This window comes from Glycine soja, chromosome 20, assembly GCF_004193775.1.
Source record: "Glycine soja cultivar W05 chromosome 20, ASM419377v2, whole genome shotgun sequence".
NCBI classification, from domain to species: domain Eukaryota; kingdom Viridiplantae; phylum Streptophyta; class Magnoliopsida; order Fabales; family Fabaceae; genus Glycine; species Glycine soja.
The window spans coordinates 41,680,970-41,697,200 of NC_041021.1; the positions used below are offsets into that span (position 1 = coordinate 41,680,970).

The window sequence follows — 16,231 nt, forward strand, 5'->3', positions numbered from 1 at the left end:
CTTACACGTATATTCAACAAAACTTAATTAACACCGAATAACATTTTTTTTTGGTCGGCAAAACCAAATAACATATGGTTACATTTTTATTCTTGAGCTTTGCCGATTCGAAGCGGATTCCGTTTGAATTGGGATCGAAATCTATGGGAAGAATGAGTCTACATTCTTTTCCTCTGTTCAGAATGCAATATAGCCTGATTTGAACCTACTTATAACGTTTACTTTGTAACAAGTGGGATTATTTTAAAATTTAAAATCAACTTATGTTTAGGAGTCATGTATAAATTGAGTTCCCAGGTAACGGAAAAGCATCACCCAACATTCTTTCTTGCCTTTCAGTTCCATTTCTTGCCATATAATTTGTCATCACATTCATCCTATAGACAATAATGGACATTGCAAGTTGTGCACTGCTCATTGTCTTGACATGTGCCATAGTTCATGCTCTTCTTGGTTCATTCCTTGCAATGGCCACAAAAGCAAACCATAAGCTGCCACCGGGACCATCCCGTGTTCCCATCATAGGTAACCTCCTTGAATTGGGTGAAAAGCCTCACAAGTCATTGGCAAAGCTTGCTAAGATACATGGCCCAATAATGAGCCTAAAGCTTGGACAAATAACCACTGTTGTTGTGTCTTCAGCACAAATGGCCAAAGAGGTGCTTCTAACCAATGACCAATTCTTGTCAAACCGAACCATTCCCCAATCCGTGTCAGTTCTAAACCATGAACAATACAGCCTTGCCTTCATGCCCATTTCACCTCTTTGGAGGGAACTCAGAAAAATATGCAACACTCAGTTATTTGCCCACAAGTCTCTTGATGCTAGCCAAGATGTTAGGCGTAAGATAGTGCAGCAACTAGTCTCCGATATCCATCAAAGCAGCCAGATAGGTGAAGCAGTGGATATTGGAACAGCAGCATTCAAGACTACCATAAATCTTTTATCAAACACTATCTTCTCTATGGATTTGATTCACTCTACAGGTAAAGCAGAAGAGTTCAAGGACTTGGTGACCAATATCACAAAGCTGGTTGGAACACCAAACTTGGCAGATTTTTTTCCAGTGTTGAAGATGGTTGATCCACAGAGCATCAAAAGACGACAGAGTAAGAACTCGAAGAAGGTGTTGGACATGTTTAACCACTTGGTTAGCCAAAGGTTGAAGCAGAGGGAGGATGGGAAAGTTCACAATGACATGTTAGATGCCATGCTCAACATTTCAAATGATAACAAGTACATGGACAAGAATATGATTGAACATCTCTCACATGTAATTAATCTCTTCTCCTATCCTACGTATATATTGTCATTTATTTTAAATTATGTTATTTTATGAATCACTATCTAACTTGGTAATTGAAATTTATGGTTGAATTGAATAGGATATATTTGTTGCGGGAACAGATACAACAGCATCCACCCTTGAATGGGCAATGACTGAGTTAGTCCGCAATCCAGATGTAATGTCAAAAGCTAAACAAGAGCTTGAACAAATGACTAGTAAGGGTAATCCTATTGAGGAAGCAGATATTGCTAAACTTCCATACTTGCAAGCAATAGTAAAAGAGACATTAAGGTTGCACCCACCAGTTCCATTTTTACTACCACGAAAAGCTGGTAAGGATGTGGACATAGGTGGCTACACCATCCCAAAAGATGCAAAAGTGCTGGTTAATATGTGGACTATTTGCAGGGACCCCACATTATGGGACAATCCAACTATGTTTTCTCCAGACAGGTTCCTAGGATCTGATATTGATGTCAAAGGACGGAACTTTGAGCTTGCTCCATATGGTGCTGGGCGCAGAATATGCCCTGGCTTGCTATTGGCCAATAGGATGTTACTGTTGATGTTGGGTTCGCTTATCAACTCCTTTGATTGGAAGCTTGAACAAGGTATAGAAACACAAGATATCGACATGGATGATAAATTTGGAATTACCTTACAAAAAGCTCAACCCCTTCGAATTGTTCCTCTCAAAATAAACAACTAAAGAGGGCATGATCTCTGTGTAATGTATGCTATCCGATTCATTTGCCTTCCAGACTCAAGTTATTTCATTTCTAAATGTAACAACAAATTGAGTAAAAATTACATGATTTTTTATAATTATTTTTTAATTTACATAAGCATGTGCATAATGAAGTAGGATAGTTATGCTGAAATATCACTTATACTCTTTAATTTGGTGACCTCATATCACTTATACTCTAATTACGTGATTCACATACTTTTAACTAGCCAAGGTGACAAAGTCATTGTTTCCTTTATCTAGATAAAATTTTGTGTATTTGGAAAATTACATATTTAGGATGTAATAAAACATCTTTTTAGCGGCATCTAATTAACAGAAACAATAATAAAGTTATAAAAAAGAAAATAACCAACAAAACAATAAAAGTTAGTTATCTAATGTCAAGAACTAAAATATCATAACATATAGAATTTTTATTTATTCGTGGGAGTCAAATACAACAGAAACAGGGCCATACATTATCATTCTAGTGATCAGGATCTACGTATTCATCTTTATTTTTGAGACTTTATTTTTTATGTTTGATTAAGTTGAGGCAATTTTTTAATAAATAATTAAGGGTGTTAAATTAATAGATAATAGAAAAATATACACATTTGTATTGCATACTATAATTATATTTAAATGAATTGATTATTATAATAATTAACGCGCACATATATCGGGTTAGCTCTATAGAATGATCATTGATTTTGCATGTAGAAATTTTGTTAATTTTAATTAAAAAATAGCTAAATCAGTGAACACCTACTAAAAAATTAAAAATATTATTTTTATTGAAATACATAAAATTAAGAGATCTATGACTTTTTTTTAGCTCTCTTATGATTTTTGTGACATTTTTTTTTAATTCTGCAAGACCCTTAAAAAATAAACCTCACTACTATTCATCAGAGCTTGATATCAAACATAAAATTCTTATTAAATACTACAAAATGATATTTTAAATATAATTTTATTAAATAAGACAAATTAGTTATATTTGAAACCAAAATATATTTGGGATCATAGGAAGTATTTCTTTTTCATTATTAACGCAGCAAATTGAGTAATATTATTATTTTTATAATTTACACATAAGCATGTGCAAAATGTGTTGTTTATATTTTATAATATTTATACATAAGTCATGAATCAAGCAATGATTAGTCCATAGTTACTGTGTAAATGAAAAAATATAATTAATTAGGAAGTTATGTAATATATTTTATAATTTAAAATATTAATTATATTTCTGAATAATTCTGTTACAATCTTAAACATTATATAAAATAGAACATAAGGAGTACATTCAACCAATAAAATGAATAACTTATTGTACCGTATAGCCATGAACTTGGTATGCACTTGGTTCATGCTAGCCCTCAATGTAGCACATTATTTTTCGTAAAATAAATTAAAAAAATATTTTATTTAAAAATAAATAAAGTTTTAAAAAATAATGATATTTTTTAATTAAATAAATAAAGAGAAATAATTTTATTAATTAAAATAATAATTTTAAGGTAAATAAAAATAAATATATGTTTTTGAAAAATAGAAAATGATATTTTATTTATTCATTTGAAAGGGAGTAAAATAAAGTTCCTTCTTATAAGATAATAAAATAAAATAAAAAGAGCAAATAATAGGTTGAGAGTATCCTAATTATAAATAAAGACATATTAAGTCAGTTTTTACATGTACCATACATTCGAAATACGTTTTCTCTTCCCTCTCTCCCAAAACCCTCTCTTCTCACCGCATATACTCAGATCCGTCCCAATAAAACTATAATTTTAGACTCGTTAATCGTTGGATTGTCGTGAAATTTGAACACCAGGTTAGAAACTCATTTTCGCATATTTCCACCGTTAGAATTTGAGAAATAAGGTTTGTAGTGAGAGAAATATCCCTCACATGTAGCTCTCTTTTCCTACATACACCCAAACCTGTCCTAATGAAACTACGATCTCCTACTCGTTAATTGTTGGATCATCGTAAATTTTGAAAAACAGGTTTGGAGCTAATTTTAGCACATCCCCACCGTTGGTATTTGCCAAATAATGTCTGTGGAGGGAGAAATGTCCCTCGCACGTAGACAATGAAATTGAGGCTTCAATCCATTCTCTCTAACATTTGGAAACTCTAGTAGAGCAATCAGAGCAAAACTTGAGGAATCTTAAGAAACCGCTAGAGACGCCACTATCGTTGTCAGACTACACCCGTGAGCCCGCTTAGAGGTAAGGGATTAGTTTATCACAATTGGGGTTAAAATGAACATGTGTAGGGATCCTTAGAGGATCAAATTGAGATTTATTTTGGGATGTTACTATATTGTAATTTTGCCTTTATGAATCATGAGATTATTATGTTTGACGGGCCAATTGATGTACTGATGCGAATTGGTTGAAAAAATTGAGTGCTTTTAGTGTTTTTGACATATGATTTTGATTCATTTGATTTTGATATGATTATGTGAAATTGTTTGAGGTGTTTAATCATATGAATATAACATATTAATATTATTACTGTGTGACATGTATATGATGAATGAGGCGTGATAATGTGTTGTCTTGGGATTGTGGAAGTGTGATGAACTGTGTGTATCTACATGTTGTCCTGTTTCTTTTTATTGGTTAGGAATGTGATAACTCACTCCCTGTGTGCTGTTTGTGTTTAGATCCTGTGATGATCTTGAACCTTGTGTTCATGGAAGCAGATGGTTAGGTGGATGATTATGGAGAACTTCATGCTAGAGGACGTTGGAACACAATGCTCTGATAAGATGTGATATTAGGGCATAAGTTTCTGTATTAATTGCATGAAGTTTTGTATCATTTTGTTTCACATGTTGAGTTTTTAGTTTATTCTTTGGAGTTTTGGACAGTCTTGTTTTGAGCCGAGATAATTTTATTATTTATTTGGATATGTTCTATTATGATAAAGTGAATATGAGTTTTTTACCCCTTTAAAATATTTTTATTTAAATGTGTTTTAAAACTTTTAATTAATTCTGCATTTTTATTTCTTTTATTATTAGTACATATATGTGTAAAATAGAAGGTGTCACACTCAACTCTCCACAATCACACATAATACTTCGTCTACATAACTCAAAAAACATAACTTCCTTAAGATCAAACATGTATATATAGACCTAAGAGAAAGATCATCAGATATATTTTTCACCATTTCACATATAGATACTTAAACATCCCAGACTCTATTGACTTGATCATTAGAGTTCTTTTTGCAGGTAATACATCTCACTCCAAAATAGGAGATTTGAGATCCAGCTAGGACGAGAGAAAAGGACGAAAGACAAATAACTTGTCAGGAACTTAGTCGGAATATTTGACGCCTACCGTGGAACTTGAACCCATGATGACAGGGTTAATATTCTACCACTGAGATGAGTGTGCCTTACAAGATTAAAAGTGTAGTTGATATCATAATAAATTGAGTGACGCGCGCATGCATATATATATATATATATATATATATATATATATATATATATATTCCACATCCATTTTTATGTGTTTCTCATTTTATCTTTATTTCTCACCAATTTTATGTGGATATGAAACAAACTATTTTTGTCTTCAAAATTGTTAGGACGATGACCAATTCAACGGAGATAAGCAGTACAAACACAAACCCTCCCGTCAATTTGACATCAGTGCAAGGAAATGGAAGCGATGTTTCTCTCCATCCGGTCATACAATATCTTATGCCATAAACTACGTATCTTATATCGAGTTTAATCAATATGTAAAATAATTTTATATTTTTATTTATAAATTATTGTGTGTATGACTTTTAAAATAATGTTAAATTAATAAATTTATTATAAATGATTATTTACGATTGAATGACCAAAAATTATTTTATACATGATCTTTTTTCTTAATCTAATACTCGATATATATGTCAGTTTATTAGTTATCGAAGCATCAATTTGCAAGTTAATCTAATTAATAGCTTATAGCTTTCCAAAAATATATATGAACGATGCTTGACTTTTTTTAGAATATGAGTGTGGAAATATATTGGAAATTATCGTGGGATGGATATTTGAACATTAATTATAGGCAGAACGAGACGATGCAAGGATTATGTCAATCCACGGTGGGAGGCACGGTTCCAGCTCCATTCTCGCGAAAGTTTTAACTATTAAGAAGCCATCTGGCATGGAAAAGCTCAAACCAGAAATTCAACATTAAACGGACTCATCAGTATATATGAAATAGACCTGGTCTTACTCTTTTACGTTGGTCCTCCACTATGTGAGGTGGAGAAACTGTGTCGTTCATACGTAGCAGAATTTTGGCATTCTCTTAGGTTGTAGTATTCAATATATAATAGTAAGTGAAGTCAAATAAAATAAATGGAGTGCAATAGAATAAACTCAGGTTATTACTTAGATGTTTTTACAATAAAACATAAAATAATTTATATGAAATGAAATAAAATTTGTTTCGTTTAATTTCATTTGTATTTTTTAAACAATAAAAAAAACTTGGTTTTCAAAGCTTAAACTTACAAATTCAATGCATTTAACCTGTAAATTGAATTAACTTTGAAGGTTTCATTTCAAACACCCAAAAAAGCCAACACTAGTTTGGAAAAGCCCACCCAGGCTTCAGCACACCCACTACCTATAGGAATGAGGACCAACCATTCGGCATTAATTTTGAAGATTCTAATTTTCCAAACATTTTTTTAAGGTAATTTTTCAAACACTTAATTAATACTTTTTATTTATTTTTATCTTTCTTTTTCTATCATATCACTATCACTTATTATATTTTTTTTTCTTAAATATATTTTTTATTCCTAATAAATATCTACTTTTTGCATTTAATTTCTAATAAATTTTTATTTTACATTGAGTCTCTAATAAAATAATAATTTTATTTAGTCCTTGACACTTATTTTTAGTCCCTAATAAATTAGCAAATTTTATATTTATTTTTTTATAAATTTTTTATGTTTGTTATTAGTTGGGACAAACAAAATTCATTAATTTATTAAGAAATAAATACAAAATTCGTTAATTTATCAAGAATTAAAACAAAATATCAATCACAAAAAATAAAAATATTAGTTTATTAAGGATTCAATGTAAAACACAAATTTATTATAAAACAACCAAAAAATCAAATATTCATTAAAAATCAAAACATATTTAAGTTTTTTTTTAGCTCTTTTTCACTAAATATCAAATAACATTTTTAGTATCCAAAAATCATTATTGTTTTGCATTACTGACATATTTTGGATTAGCTCACAAACTATGGGCAGAATGAGTCTACCACTCTACGTAGAAGGTCAACTTTAGATCAGATGTTCACGATAATCTGAACTTGTCATATACGTAGTGTATGACTATGACTTTTTGACGTTGATAATAAAAAGTAGCATAAGAAACTAGACCCTGAGAATGTAAAATGTATATATACTAATCTAAATATGCAAATCAATTTAAATGACATATTTAGATCAAATAACGGAAATTAAAAATATTACGAACGTACCTTCAACCATTACAAATTGAACAGGAAGTGGCGCACACACGAACCTGAAAGACAATTTTGTTCTTCCAGACCCTTACTTACTCTGAATAGATGATGTATTTTTTCTGAATAGAGAAGTGAGTTTGGTGATACAAAAATGAGAGCACCCCATACTATTTATAGAATACGTGAGATAAGAAGTTATCAGATAAAAGATGGGTACGTGATTTGTTACTGAAGGTGATTGTTTGCAAAAATATGGGTAAAAAATGGGTCAAATCCAAAAATAATTAAATTTTCCAAAATAATAAAATATTAAAGAACATGCAACTTGAATGCAACGTGGGCTTCCAACAATATGGTGTTTGACAAATCATGTATAAATTGAGTTCGCTAGCAAATGGAGCGATGCATCCACCAAACCAATATTTCCTCTCTTTTTCCCTCGAAATTGGTTAGCAATTCACTTGCATCGCACTAATCCTACAGACAATAATGGACATTGCAAGTTGTGCACTGCTCATTGTCTTGACATGTGCCATAGTTCATGCTCTTCTTGGTTCATTCCTTGCAATGGCCACAAAAGCAAACCATAAGCTGCCACCGGGACCATCCCGTGTTCCCATCATAGGTAACCTCCTTGAATTGGGTGAAAAGCCTCACAAGTCATTGGCAAAGCTTGCTAAGATACATGGCCCAATAATGAGCCTAAAGCTTGGACAAATAACCACTGTTGTTGTGTCTTCAGCACAAATGGCCAAAGAGGTGCTTCTAACCAATGACCAATTCTTGTCAAACCGAACCATTCCCCAATCCGTGTCAGTTCTAAACCATGAACAATACAGCCTTGCCTTCATGCCCATTTCACCTCTTTGGAGGGAACTCAGAAAAATATGCAACACTCAGTTATTTGCCCACAAGTCTCTTGATGCTAGCCAAGATGTTAGGCGTAAGATAGTGCAGCAACTAGTCTCCGATATCCATCAAAGCAGCCAGATAGGTGAAGCAGTGGATATTGGAACAGCAGCATTCAAGACTACCATAAATCTTTTATCAAACACTATCTTCTCTATGGATTTGATTCACTCTACAGGTAAAGCAGAAGAGTTCAAGGACTTGGTGACCAATATCACAAAGCTGGTTGGAACACCAAACTTGGCAGATTTTTTTCAAGTGTTAAAGTTGGTTGATCCACAGGGCGTCAAAAGGCGGCAGAGTAAGAATGTAAAGAAGGTGTTAGACATGTTTGACGACTTGGTTAGCCAACGGTTGAAGCAGAGGGAGGAAGGGAAAGTCCACAATGACATGTTAGATGCCATGCTCAACATTTCGAAAGATAACAAGTACATGGACAAGAATATGATTGAACATCTCTCACATGTAATTAATCTCCTCCCTCCTCCTAGCTATTTTCATTTTAAATTATGTTATTTATGAATGACTATAATGGACTTATAGTAACTGAAATTTATGGTTGAATTGAATAGGATATATTTGTTGCGGGAACAGATACAACAGCATCCACCCTTGAATGGGCAATGACTGAATTAGTCCGCAACCCAGATGTAATGTCAAAAGCAAAGCAAGAGCTTGAGCAAATGATTAGTAAAGGTAATAATCCTATAGAGGAAGCAGATATTGGGAAACTCCCATACTTGCAAGCAATAATAAAAGAGACATTACGATTGCACCCGCCAGTTCCATTTTTACTGCCACGAAAAGCTGATAAGGATGTGGATATAGGTGGCTACGCCATCCCAAAAGATGCACAAGTCTTGGTTAATACGTGGACTATTTGCAGGGACCCTACATTATGGGAAAATCCAAGTGTATTTTCACCAGACAGGTTTCTAGGATCTGACATTGATGTCAAGGGACGGAATTTTGAGCTTGCACCATTTGGTGCTGGGCGCAGAATATGCCCTGGCATGCTACTGGCCAATAGGATGTTGCTGTTAATGTTGGGTTCCCTTATCAACTCCTTTGATTGGAAGCTTGAACATGGCATAGAAGCACAAGATATGGACATAGATGATAAATTTGGAATTACCTTGCAAAAAGCACAGCCCCTTCGAATTCTTCCTGTTCCTGTCAAAATAAACAACTAGAGAGTTGTTCATCTCTATGTTTCCATCAGGAGTTATTAAAAGAAAGTGAATTCCTTCAAGGTAGAAATGTCTAAGACAGACATTACCTATCAAAACATTACTCAATTTTCTCTTTTTTCAGCACCTCTTTTTCTTTCTTTGGGTTCAAGCACGTATCATTGTTCTAGCAAAAGTTACATTAATCCCGAAAAAGAATTTCACCATCCACATTACAAGTTTGTCATCCTATAAGCCGTTAATATTAGGTCCAAATAGAGTCTAATGAGTCATTTGCTGGAAAGGGTGATAACTGATAACAGTAACATACTAAAATTTAATTTGTTGAATGGTTATTTTCACTGCTATTCTTCTAGATGTTGAATACATTAATTCTTCAAGATGAGGATAGATTCGAAAAGAAAAGGATAACATCATATTCCATTAATAAAGTGGCCTTCTAAATTATTTCAGAAGTATGTTGCATAATGACAAATTTTCCTTTCTTTTCTTTTGAAGTAATGTTTATTTAAGAATCACAATCTGTATCACAAGGATCACTGGTTTCGCCAGTTAAAATCCACCACTTGAAATCAGGATTCAAAAGTCAGGCTTTCAGCTTCCCGTCTGACTGACTCAAACAGCACAGAGGATAGGTATCTCTCACCAAAGCTTGGGAAAATAACCTGTACCATATCAAAACATAACTGTCAACTAAGTGACCCATAATCTCAGTTGGCATCAATCAAAACCAAACCAAACCAAACAAGAGAACAAATTAACAAAAACATGGGAATATTGTTGCAAGTTCTCAACGGACATTTCTATACACTTTTACCAAAATTTGTAGGAAAACAATCAACTTACAACAATAAGCTTTCCAGCATTTTCTGGTCTTTTTGCTATCTTAATGGCAGCTGCAGCTGCAGCTCCAGATGATATTCCAACCTACAATAATATGTAAAGTATAGGTTCCTTATTCATTTTCCAAATTCAAATATGAATCCTGAAGGAAACTCAGTAGATATCTAGCTATAGGAGGAATAGCCTCAATAATGGCTGTTTCTAGAGATTTAGAACTTACAAATAGGCCTTCTTGAAGTGCAAGAAGCTTTGCAGTTTCTATTGCTTCATCACTTGATATCTACCAAATCACACATCCATTGTTTAACAAATCTTAAACTGTTACAAATGTCCAAACAAAAACCGCAAAATAATGACAAAATCATATCTTTCTAATAATTATATTCACACAGAAAGGTGTCCATTTTTACACCATGGTGCAGAAATTAGAACTTAATCCTCAAGACATCCAAGATTCCCTTCTACCCAAAACAATATTAAGTCTGACATGATGTAAAGGCACCATTCCAAAAGTTCATTATTGGCTATTTGCAGTTTCCCCACAAACTGAAACTTTGCCCCAAAGCCCACACATCTCAGGACTTCACAGGGAAGTAGAGAACCATATTACTTAATGTAGAAAAAGTGCATAGCAGAAACTAACTGAACAACAAACAAAGAATGTAAACCTAAATTGGAAATGCTTAATTAGTAGCAAAAATCTCAAGTCAAAGTAGACACAACACATCAATATCACCAAATTGATATAAAAACAAGAAACTACGGTATCAAACCCTATATATATTAATTGAAAGTATAAGAATTTCAAGTAATTTATCAATTATTAGATGCAATAACCATATACACAGGTGTTATCACATTGTTTCTAAAACTGCATATTGCATTTCCAAACAATTTTAGAATAAAGTTATAATATTTCATTTTGTATATTTCTGTCAAGTCTTAAAAAGTATGACGACTATTCAAAAACCATTAAAAGCTTACTTGAACTACTTCATCTACAAGGCTAACTTCCAATACTCCAGGGACAAAACCAGCACCAATCCCTTGAATCTTGTGTGGACCTAGATGTTCACAACTTTAAGTATTTATTATAAAGAAAAACCATTCAACTTGAAGTAACTACTGGAGGGAAGACAAACAGGAAAACATATAAGAGCAGACATAATTTAAAGTAATATTTTTTAGAGAACAAAAAAATTAAATCTCATTAAGGAAAGCATGTGATAATCCAAGTGCTGAAGAATGGAAAAACATATTTAAGGAAGATTGTTTTATTTAGGCATTATTTTGTTATTCTTAGAAATTTTAGAATTTCCTCCTATATAAGAGTTTTTTTCATTATTATTAGAGATTTTACTTTTGATGTTCTATGCTCATACGAAAATATTATCATGTTAAGATTTTCTGTTTTGATTTAATTAGTATTTCATATTATATGAAATTAAATCTAAATTAGGATTTTTTATTTAATTATGATTTGTGTATGAATTTGATTATCTTGGGGTTACAAGTACGCTTTAGACGCCTTATGTTTTTCACAACTTTGGCATAATTGTAACAGTAAGATTTCCTTTTCATCATATAGCATCTGAGTTAATAGTCAGAGAGTACTCTGCCCCCAAAAGAGTACTCTAGGCTTTTCTATATCACCAAAAGTCCTTCTGGCCTGCTCAAGTGACCATAAAAAGGTGAAAATTTGTGGGATCATACAATCAATGCTCTACTAAATAAATAAAACCACTAGCAATCACCTTTTAATAATATGAGCAAGCAGATCAAGACAAAAATGTCATTCCTGAATACACTTTAACATGGAAAAGTAAGGCAATCACCTAATAATGAATAAATAGAAAAGTAAATAAAAAATCTAATAGCCATGCAACATTTTCATGGTTCATGTGAGAAAGTATCAAAATGAGTGTATAAGTTTTCACAATGGATCAAAGCATGTGTTATATAACTCACCAGGTTTTCCTCCAGAGAGTACTGGACTTTCAACTGGTTCCACACCATAGAGCTGAATAAAAATAAAACTAATAAAAACAATGAGAAGGGGGAATCACTACAGCTGTAAACCAGAACCAAAATATATCTTTCCATTCTCAGGAAAGATTACATGCACATATTCCCCTTAATTTATATTTAAACATATATACAAATTTAAACACTAACCTTTATATTAGGATTCTTCTCTTTAAGAAATTTCCCTGCACCCGTTATGGTACCACCAGTGCCTATACCACTAACAAGTGCATCAACTTTCCCTCTTGTGCCTTCCCATATCTCTGGACCAGTGGTTTCATAATGTACCTACAAATACAACAATAACAAAATGTGTCACCCAAGTTGTCAAGCATCCACTATTGCAGTTACACAACAAATTTGTATATTACCTTAGGATTGGCAGGGTTTTCAAATTGCTGAAGTATGTAGGCGTTGGGAGTCTTATCTAATATCTCTTCTGCTTTTTGAACTGCCCCTTTCATTCCCTTTGCAGGATCTGTCAGAACCAACTCAGCTCCAAAAGACAGAAGAATGGTTCTTCTTTCAAGACTCATTGAAGCAGGCATTGTAATTATAAGCTTGTAGCCCTTGGCTGCTGCCAGGAATGCTAATCCAATACCAGTATTACCACTTGTTGGCTCAATGAGGATACTCTTCAGTAAAATAAGATAATCCACATGCAACAAAAACAATACTTGAAAACTCAGGGTTATCCCAAATTAATACCAACAATTTTTTTTTCACACATCCACTTCCTAGTATTTCTCCACAAAAGTTGTAGCAGAAACTAACTTAACAGTGCATCATTCACCTGGTATTTAAATAACTGCTATGAAATTTAGTAAAGTTGAATATGAGAAAACTGCACATTTTATTTCAATTAGGGCCACATGCTTACATCTACCATTCATGTGATGGCTTTCATACACAAGCGACATAACTATCATAAAATTACAGAATGCACTCAAAAATAGATTTCTCTTCAAAATAATAGAGGTAGTGATCCTGCATGTATGGAATATCTTTCTTCTCGTTCTATTAGCCAAGGTACAATTAGACTGCTCAATTACTCACGATAAGTTATTTGTGACAATTTTATAAATCATAATTAAACACCTGGCAATAAAAAGCAGCTTCACTTTGCTCCTAATCTGGATAATATCTTTACTAATTTGTTAGAAGCTTCACTATTGATGCCCAATCCCAGGCGATTTCTTTGTACTAACCTGTCCAGGTGTGATAAGTCCCTTCTTCTCTGCATCAGCAATCATACTATAGGCAATCCTACATATATAATGTATATCATAGGAACAAATCACAAAGTAATTCCAAGACATGTAAAAGCAAGAACCAAACTCAAATGATAGTAGCAAGGATGAAAGAAACCAAAATCATTACCTGTCTTTTACACTAGAGCATGGCTCCATCAATTCCAGTTTGGCAGCAACCCGGGCAACAGAACCGTCTGCGATTTTATTCAGATATACTATTGGGGTTTTGCCAATCAGCTACATAAAATAAACAATAGGCATCAGTATGTATTCTAGTTAGAAACACTGAAATAGGGGAACAGCACAATTTTAAAAACTCAGAAAATGTAATCAAAGTGCAGAAACTCACTTCTGTAACATCTTTGGCTATTCCAGACTTTTCAACTGCCATGATATCAGCTCCTACAATGCTGGAAAACAACGAAAAATATTAGCATCCAAATGTACCTTAAATCCACAAAGCTACCAATTTTATTTATTCTATTCTATCAATGGAATTTGAGCTATTTCTAAAATATGAAATCCACCAAGTTTCTGTCTTTCTTTGGCAATTAGCCTTAAAAATTCAAACCACTTCAAAATTCAATCAGGGTCAACAAGAACAACTGCTATATCCTTTTTTTTTGTTGTTGAAAATAACTGCTATATATGTCCTAATACTCAATGACACCACCTTCCTCGGGAACCATACGACTGGAAAGATTACAAAAATTAAAAAGTTTAAACCACAGTATTGAGAAAGTACAATTCCTTGATGCACGTTTCACTAACAAAAATGGACGTAACTAGTGTTGATAAATTAGAATTCTTCTGTGGCGATGTGAATGTGATGAAGAGAAACCCTAGTATAGATGCCTAATTAGAAATTAAGCCTAACTGATGGGAAAAAATTGGAGAGAAAGAAGAGTCAGTCACCTTTGGAAATGGTGTGATTTAACAAAAAATCTGTCTATATTTAATACTGTAGATACTAGTATTATTATTTTTCTTGCTTTGGAAATTTTGCTAAATCAGTTGGTGCCAGTGGATCGACAAATTTTGAACATAGCCAACTTCTCGTCCTGATAAGTTTGAAGTTTCAGAAGATGACACCGTTATTTCTTAAGCATATCATAGTCAAACATAGGTGGCTGTGATGCATGCAAAAATAGATTGTAGCTTTGGAATGGATAGAAAGAACATTTTCAAAATTGATTTTTTAATTTATTTTTGAACGATGATTTTAAACAATATTTGACACACTGAGTTTAGAACCAAAAAGAAGGAGAATACATTAATGTATTTGGACGCCATTGACTGTATCTTTCTTCAATACATTAACTCTCTTTCTATTAACTTTTTTTATCCTTTTGTACAACAAAACGTATCATACAGCGAACACGTCATGATATGCTAACGTGGCCGATACTCGGATAGAGCCATAAACATAAGATATCGACCATCACCCAAGATGATTCATTCCAAATTTTTTCCCATATTGTTATAATAATAATAATAATAATAATATACTATTAATTCTTTCTTATCAGTAATTAGTTTTCAAACAAAAATATATTTAATGGTTATTATTTTAGTCTTAAATATTTTATAAATATATAAATACTATAATAATAATATTGAATATTATATTATTACTTATTCTTAACTTTTATTTTTAAAAAAAAATAGTTACTTTAAAATATGTATTTATTAAAAATATTTTATGAAAAAAAGGAAATAATTTTGTATACTTAATTAAATTTAAATTAATAATTAAAATAAAATTAATAGATAATCTATATGATAAATATATTTATAGGATTGATAATTGCGAAATATAAACTAATTTGATAGTCAATTTGGATTAATAAGTGAGTGTAATTTTTTTACTTTTTATTATTTTTAATGAAATAAAGAAGAAATTAACATCTTTACTATTTTTTATTAGCAAAATTCAAAAGAAGAAGATTTCAAGTGCTTTAGATGAAAGATTGATGCAAAAACAGAAAGAAAAAGTCTTGAAGAAAAATTGGAAGAATTGGAAAGTCCACTTAGCGTGCAAGACAGGCCCAGTGTGCAATACACGCTTAGCGTGAAAAAGACTCACGAAGAAACCCAAAGGCACGCTTAGTGCGTAAGCTTACGCTAAGCCCGAAGTCAGCGTGAAAATTAAACTACCTAATGCCTATATAAGGAGGAGGAAGCAGAAGAAAAACACACAGTCTCACAACCCACACACGGGATCTATCCAGGGGAAACTCTCTCTCTTTAGCAATTCCTCTTTTTCTTGTTATTAGTCATCTATCACATTCTTCCATTAACCCCCTGACGTGTAAAGAAAAGGCTAAACCCCTTTTGTTGGGAGCCTAGAGGCTAAACCCCTTTTATTGGGAGCCTGGAGGCTAAACTGTTGTAGAGCTTTAACTGCATTAAAAATAAGTGAAAAAGTAGCAATGTACCTCTAATTTATGATTTCTTTTGTGAG

General features: G+C 32.5%; 3 protein-coding genes across 6 annotated transcripts; 2 read left to right on the plus strand and 1 right to left on the minus strand.

Annotated features, from left to right (window-relative positions):
- The first annotated feature begins 335 nt into the window (after positions 1 to 335).
- On the plus strand, positions 336 to 2,114 carry LOC114401457 (geraniol 8-hydroxylase-like). The gene is made up of 2 exons (XM_028363973.1): positions 336 to 1,274; positions 1,387 to 2,114. The coding sequence occupies exons 1-2, from the start codon at positions 390 to 392 to the stop codon at positions 1,996 to 1,998; spliced, it is 1,497 nt and encodes a 498-aa protein (XP_028219774.1). The 5' UTR covers positions 336 to 389; the 3' UTR covers positions 1,999 to 2,114.
- Positions 2,115 to 7,923: 5,809 nt separating this feature from the next.
- LOC114402532 (geraniol 8-hydroxylase-like) lies at positions 7,924 to 9,856 on the plus strand. Its single transcript, XM_028365141.1, has 2 exons — positions 7,924 to 8,921; positions 9,029 to 9,856. Exons 1-2 carry the CDS (start codon positions 8,037 to 8,039, stop codon positions 9,647 to 9,649), a joined length of 1,506 nt encoding a protein of 501 aa, XP_028220942.1. The 5' UTR covers positions 7,924 to 8,036; the 3' UTR covers positions 9,650 to 9,856.
- Positions 9,857 to 10,034: 178 nt separating this feature from the next.
- Positions 10,035 to 14,939, minus strand: LOC114402533 (cysteine synthase-like). 4 transcript variants are annotated; one of them, XM_028365142.1, is made up of 11 exons: positions 14,683 to 14,934; positions 14,117 to 14,177; positions 13,895 to 14,004; positions 13,723 to 13,780; positions 12,886 to 13,149; positions 12,665 to 12,802; positions 12,458 to 12,509; positions 11,474 to 11,553; positions 10,710 to 10,769; positions 10,493 to 10,573; positions 10,035 to 10,311 (listed from the first exon to the last, which is right to left on the minus strand). In XM_028365142.1, the coding sequence occupies exons 2-11, from the start codon at positions 14,156 to 14,158 to the stop codon at positions 10,219 to 10,221; spliced, it is 978 nt and encodes a 325-aa protein (XP_028220943.1). In that variant the 5' UTR covers positions 14,159 to 14,177; positions 14,683 to 14,934; the 3' UTR covers positions 10,035 to 10,218. The 4 variants fall into 4 exon arrangements, with proteins under 4 accessions (XP_028220943.1, XP_028220945.1, XP_028220944.1 ...); XM_028365144.1 differs by lacking the exon at positions 14,683 to 14,934 and adding an exon at positions 14,554 to 14,646; XM_028365143.1 differs by lacking the exon at positions 14,683 to 14,934 and adding an exon at positions 14,513 to 14,639.
- Between the last annotated feature and the right edge of the window lie 1,292 nt (positions 14,940 to 16,231).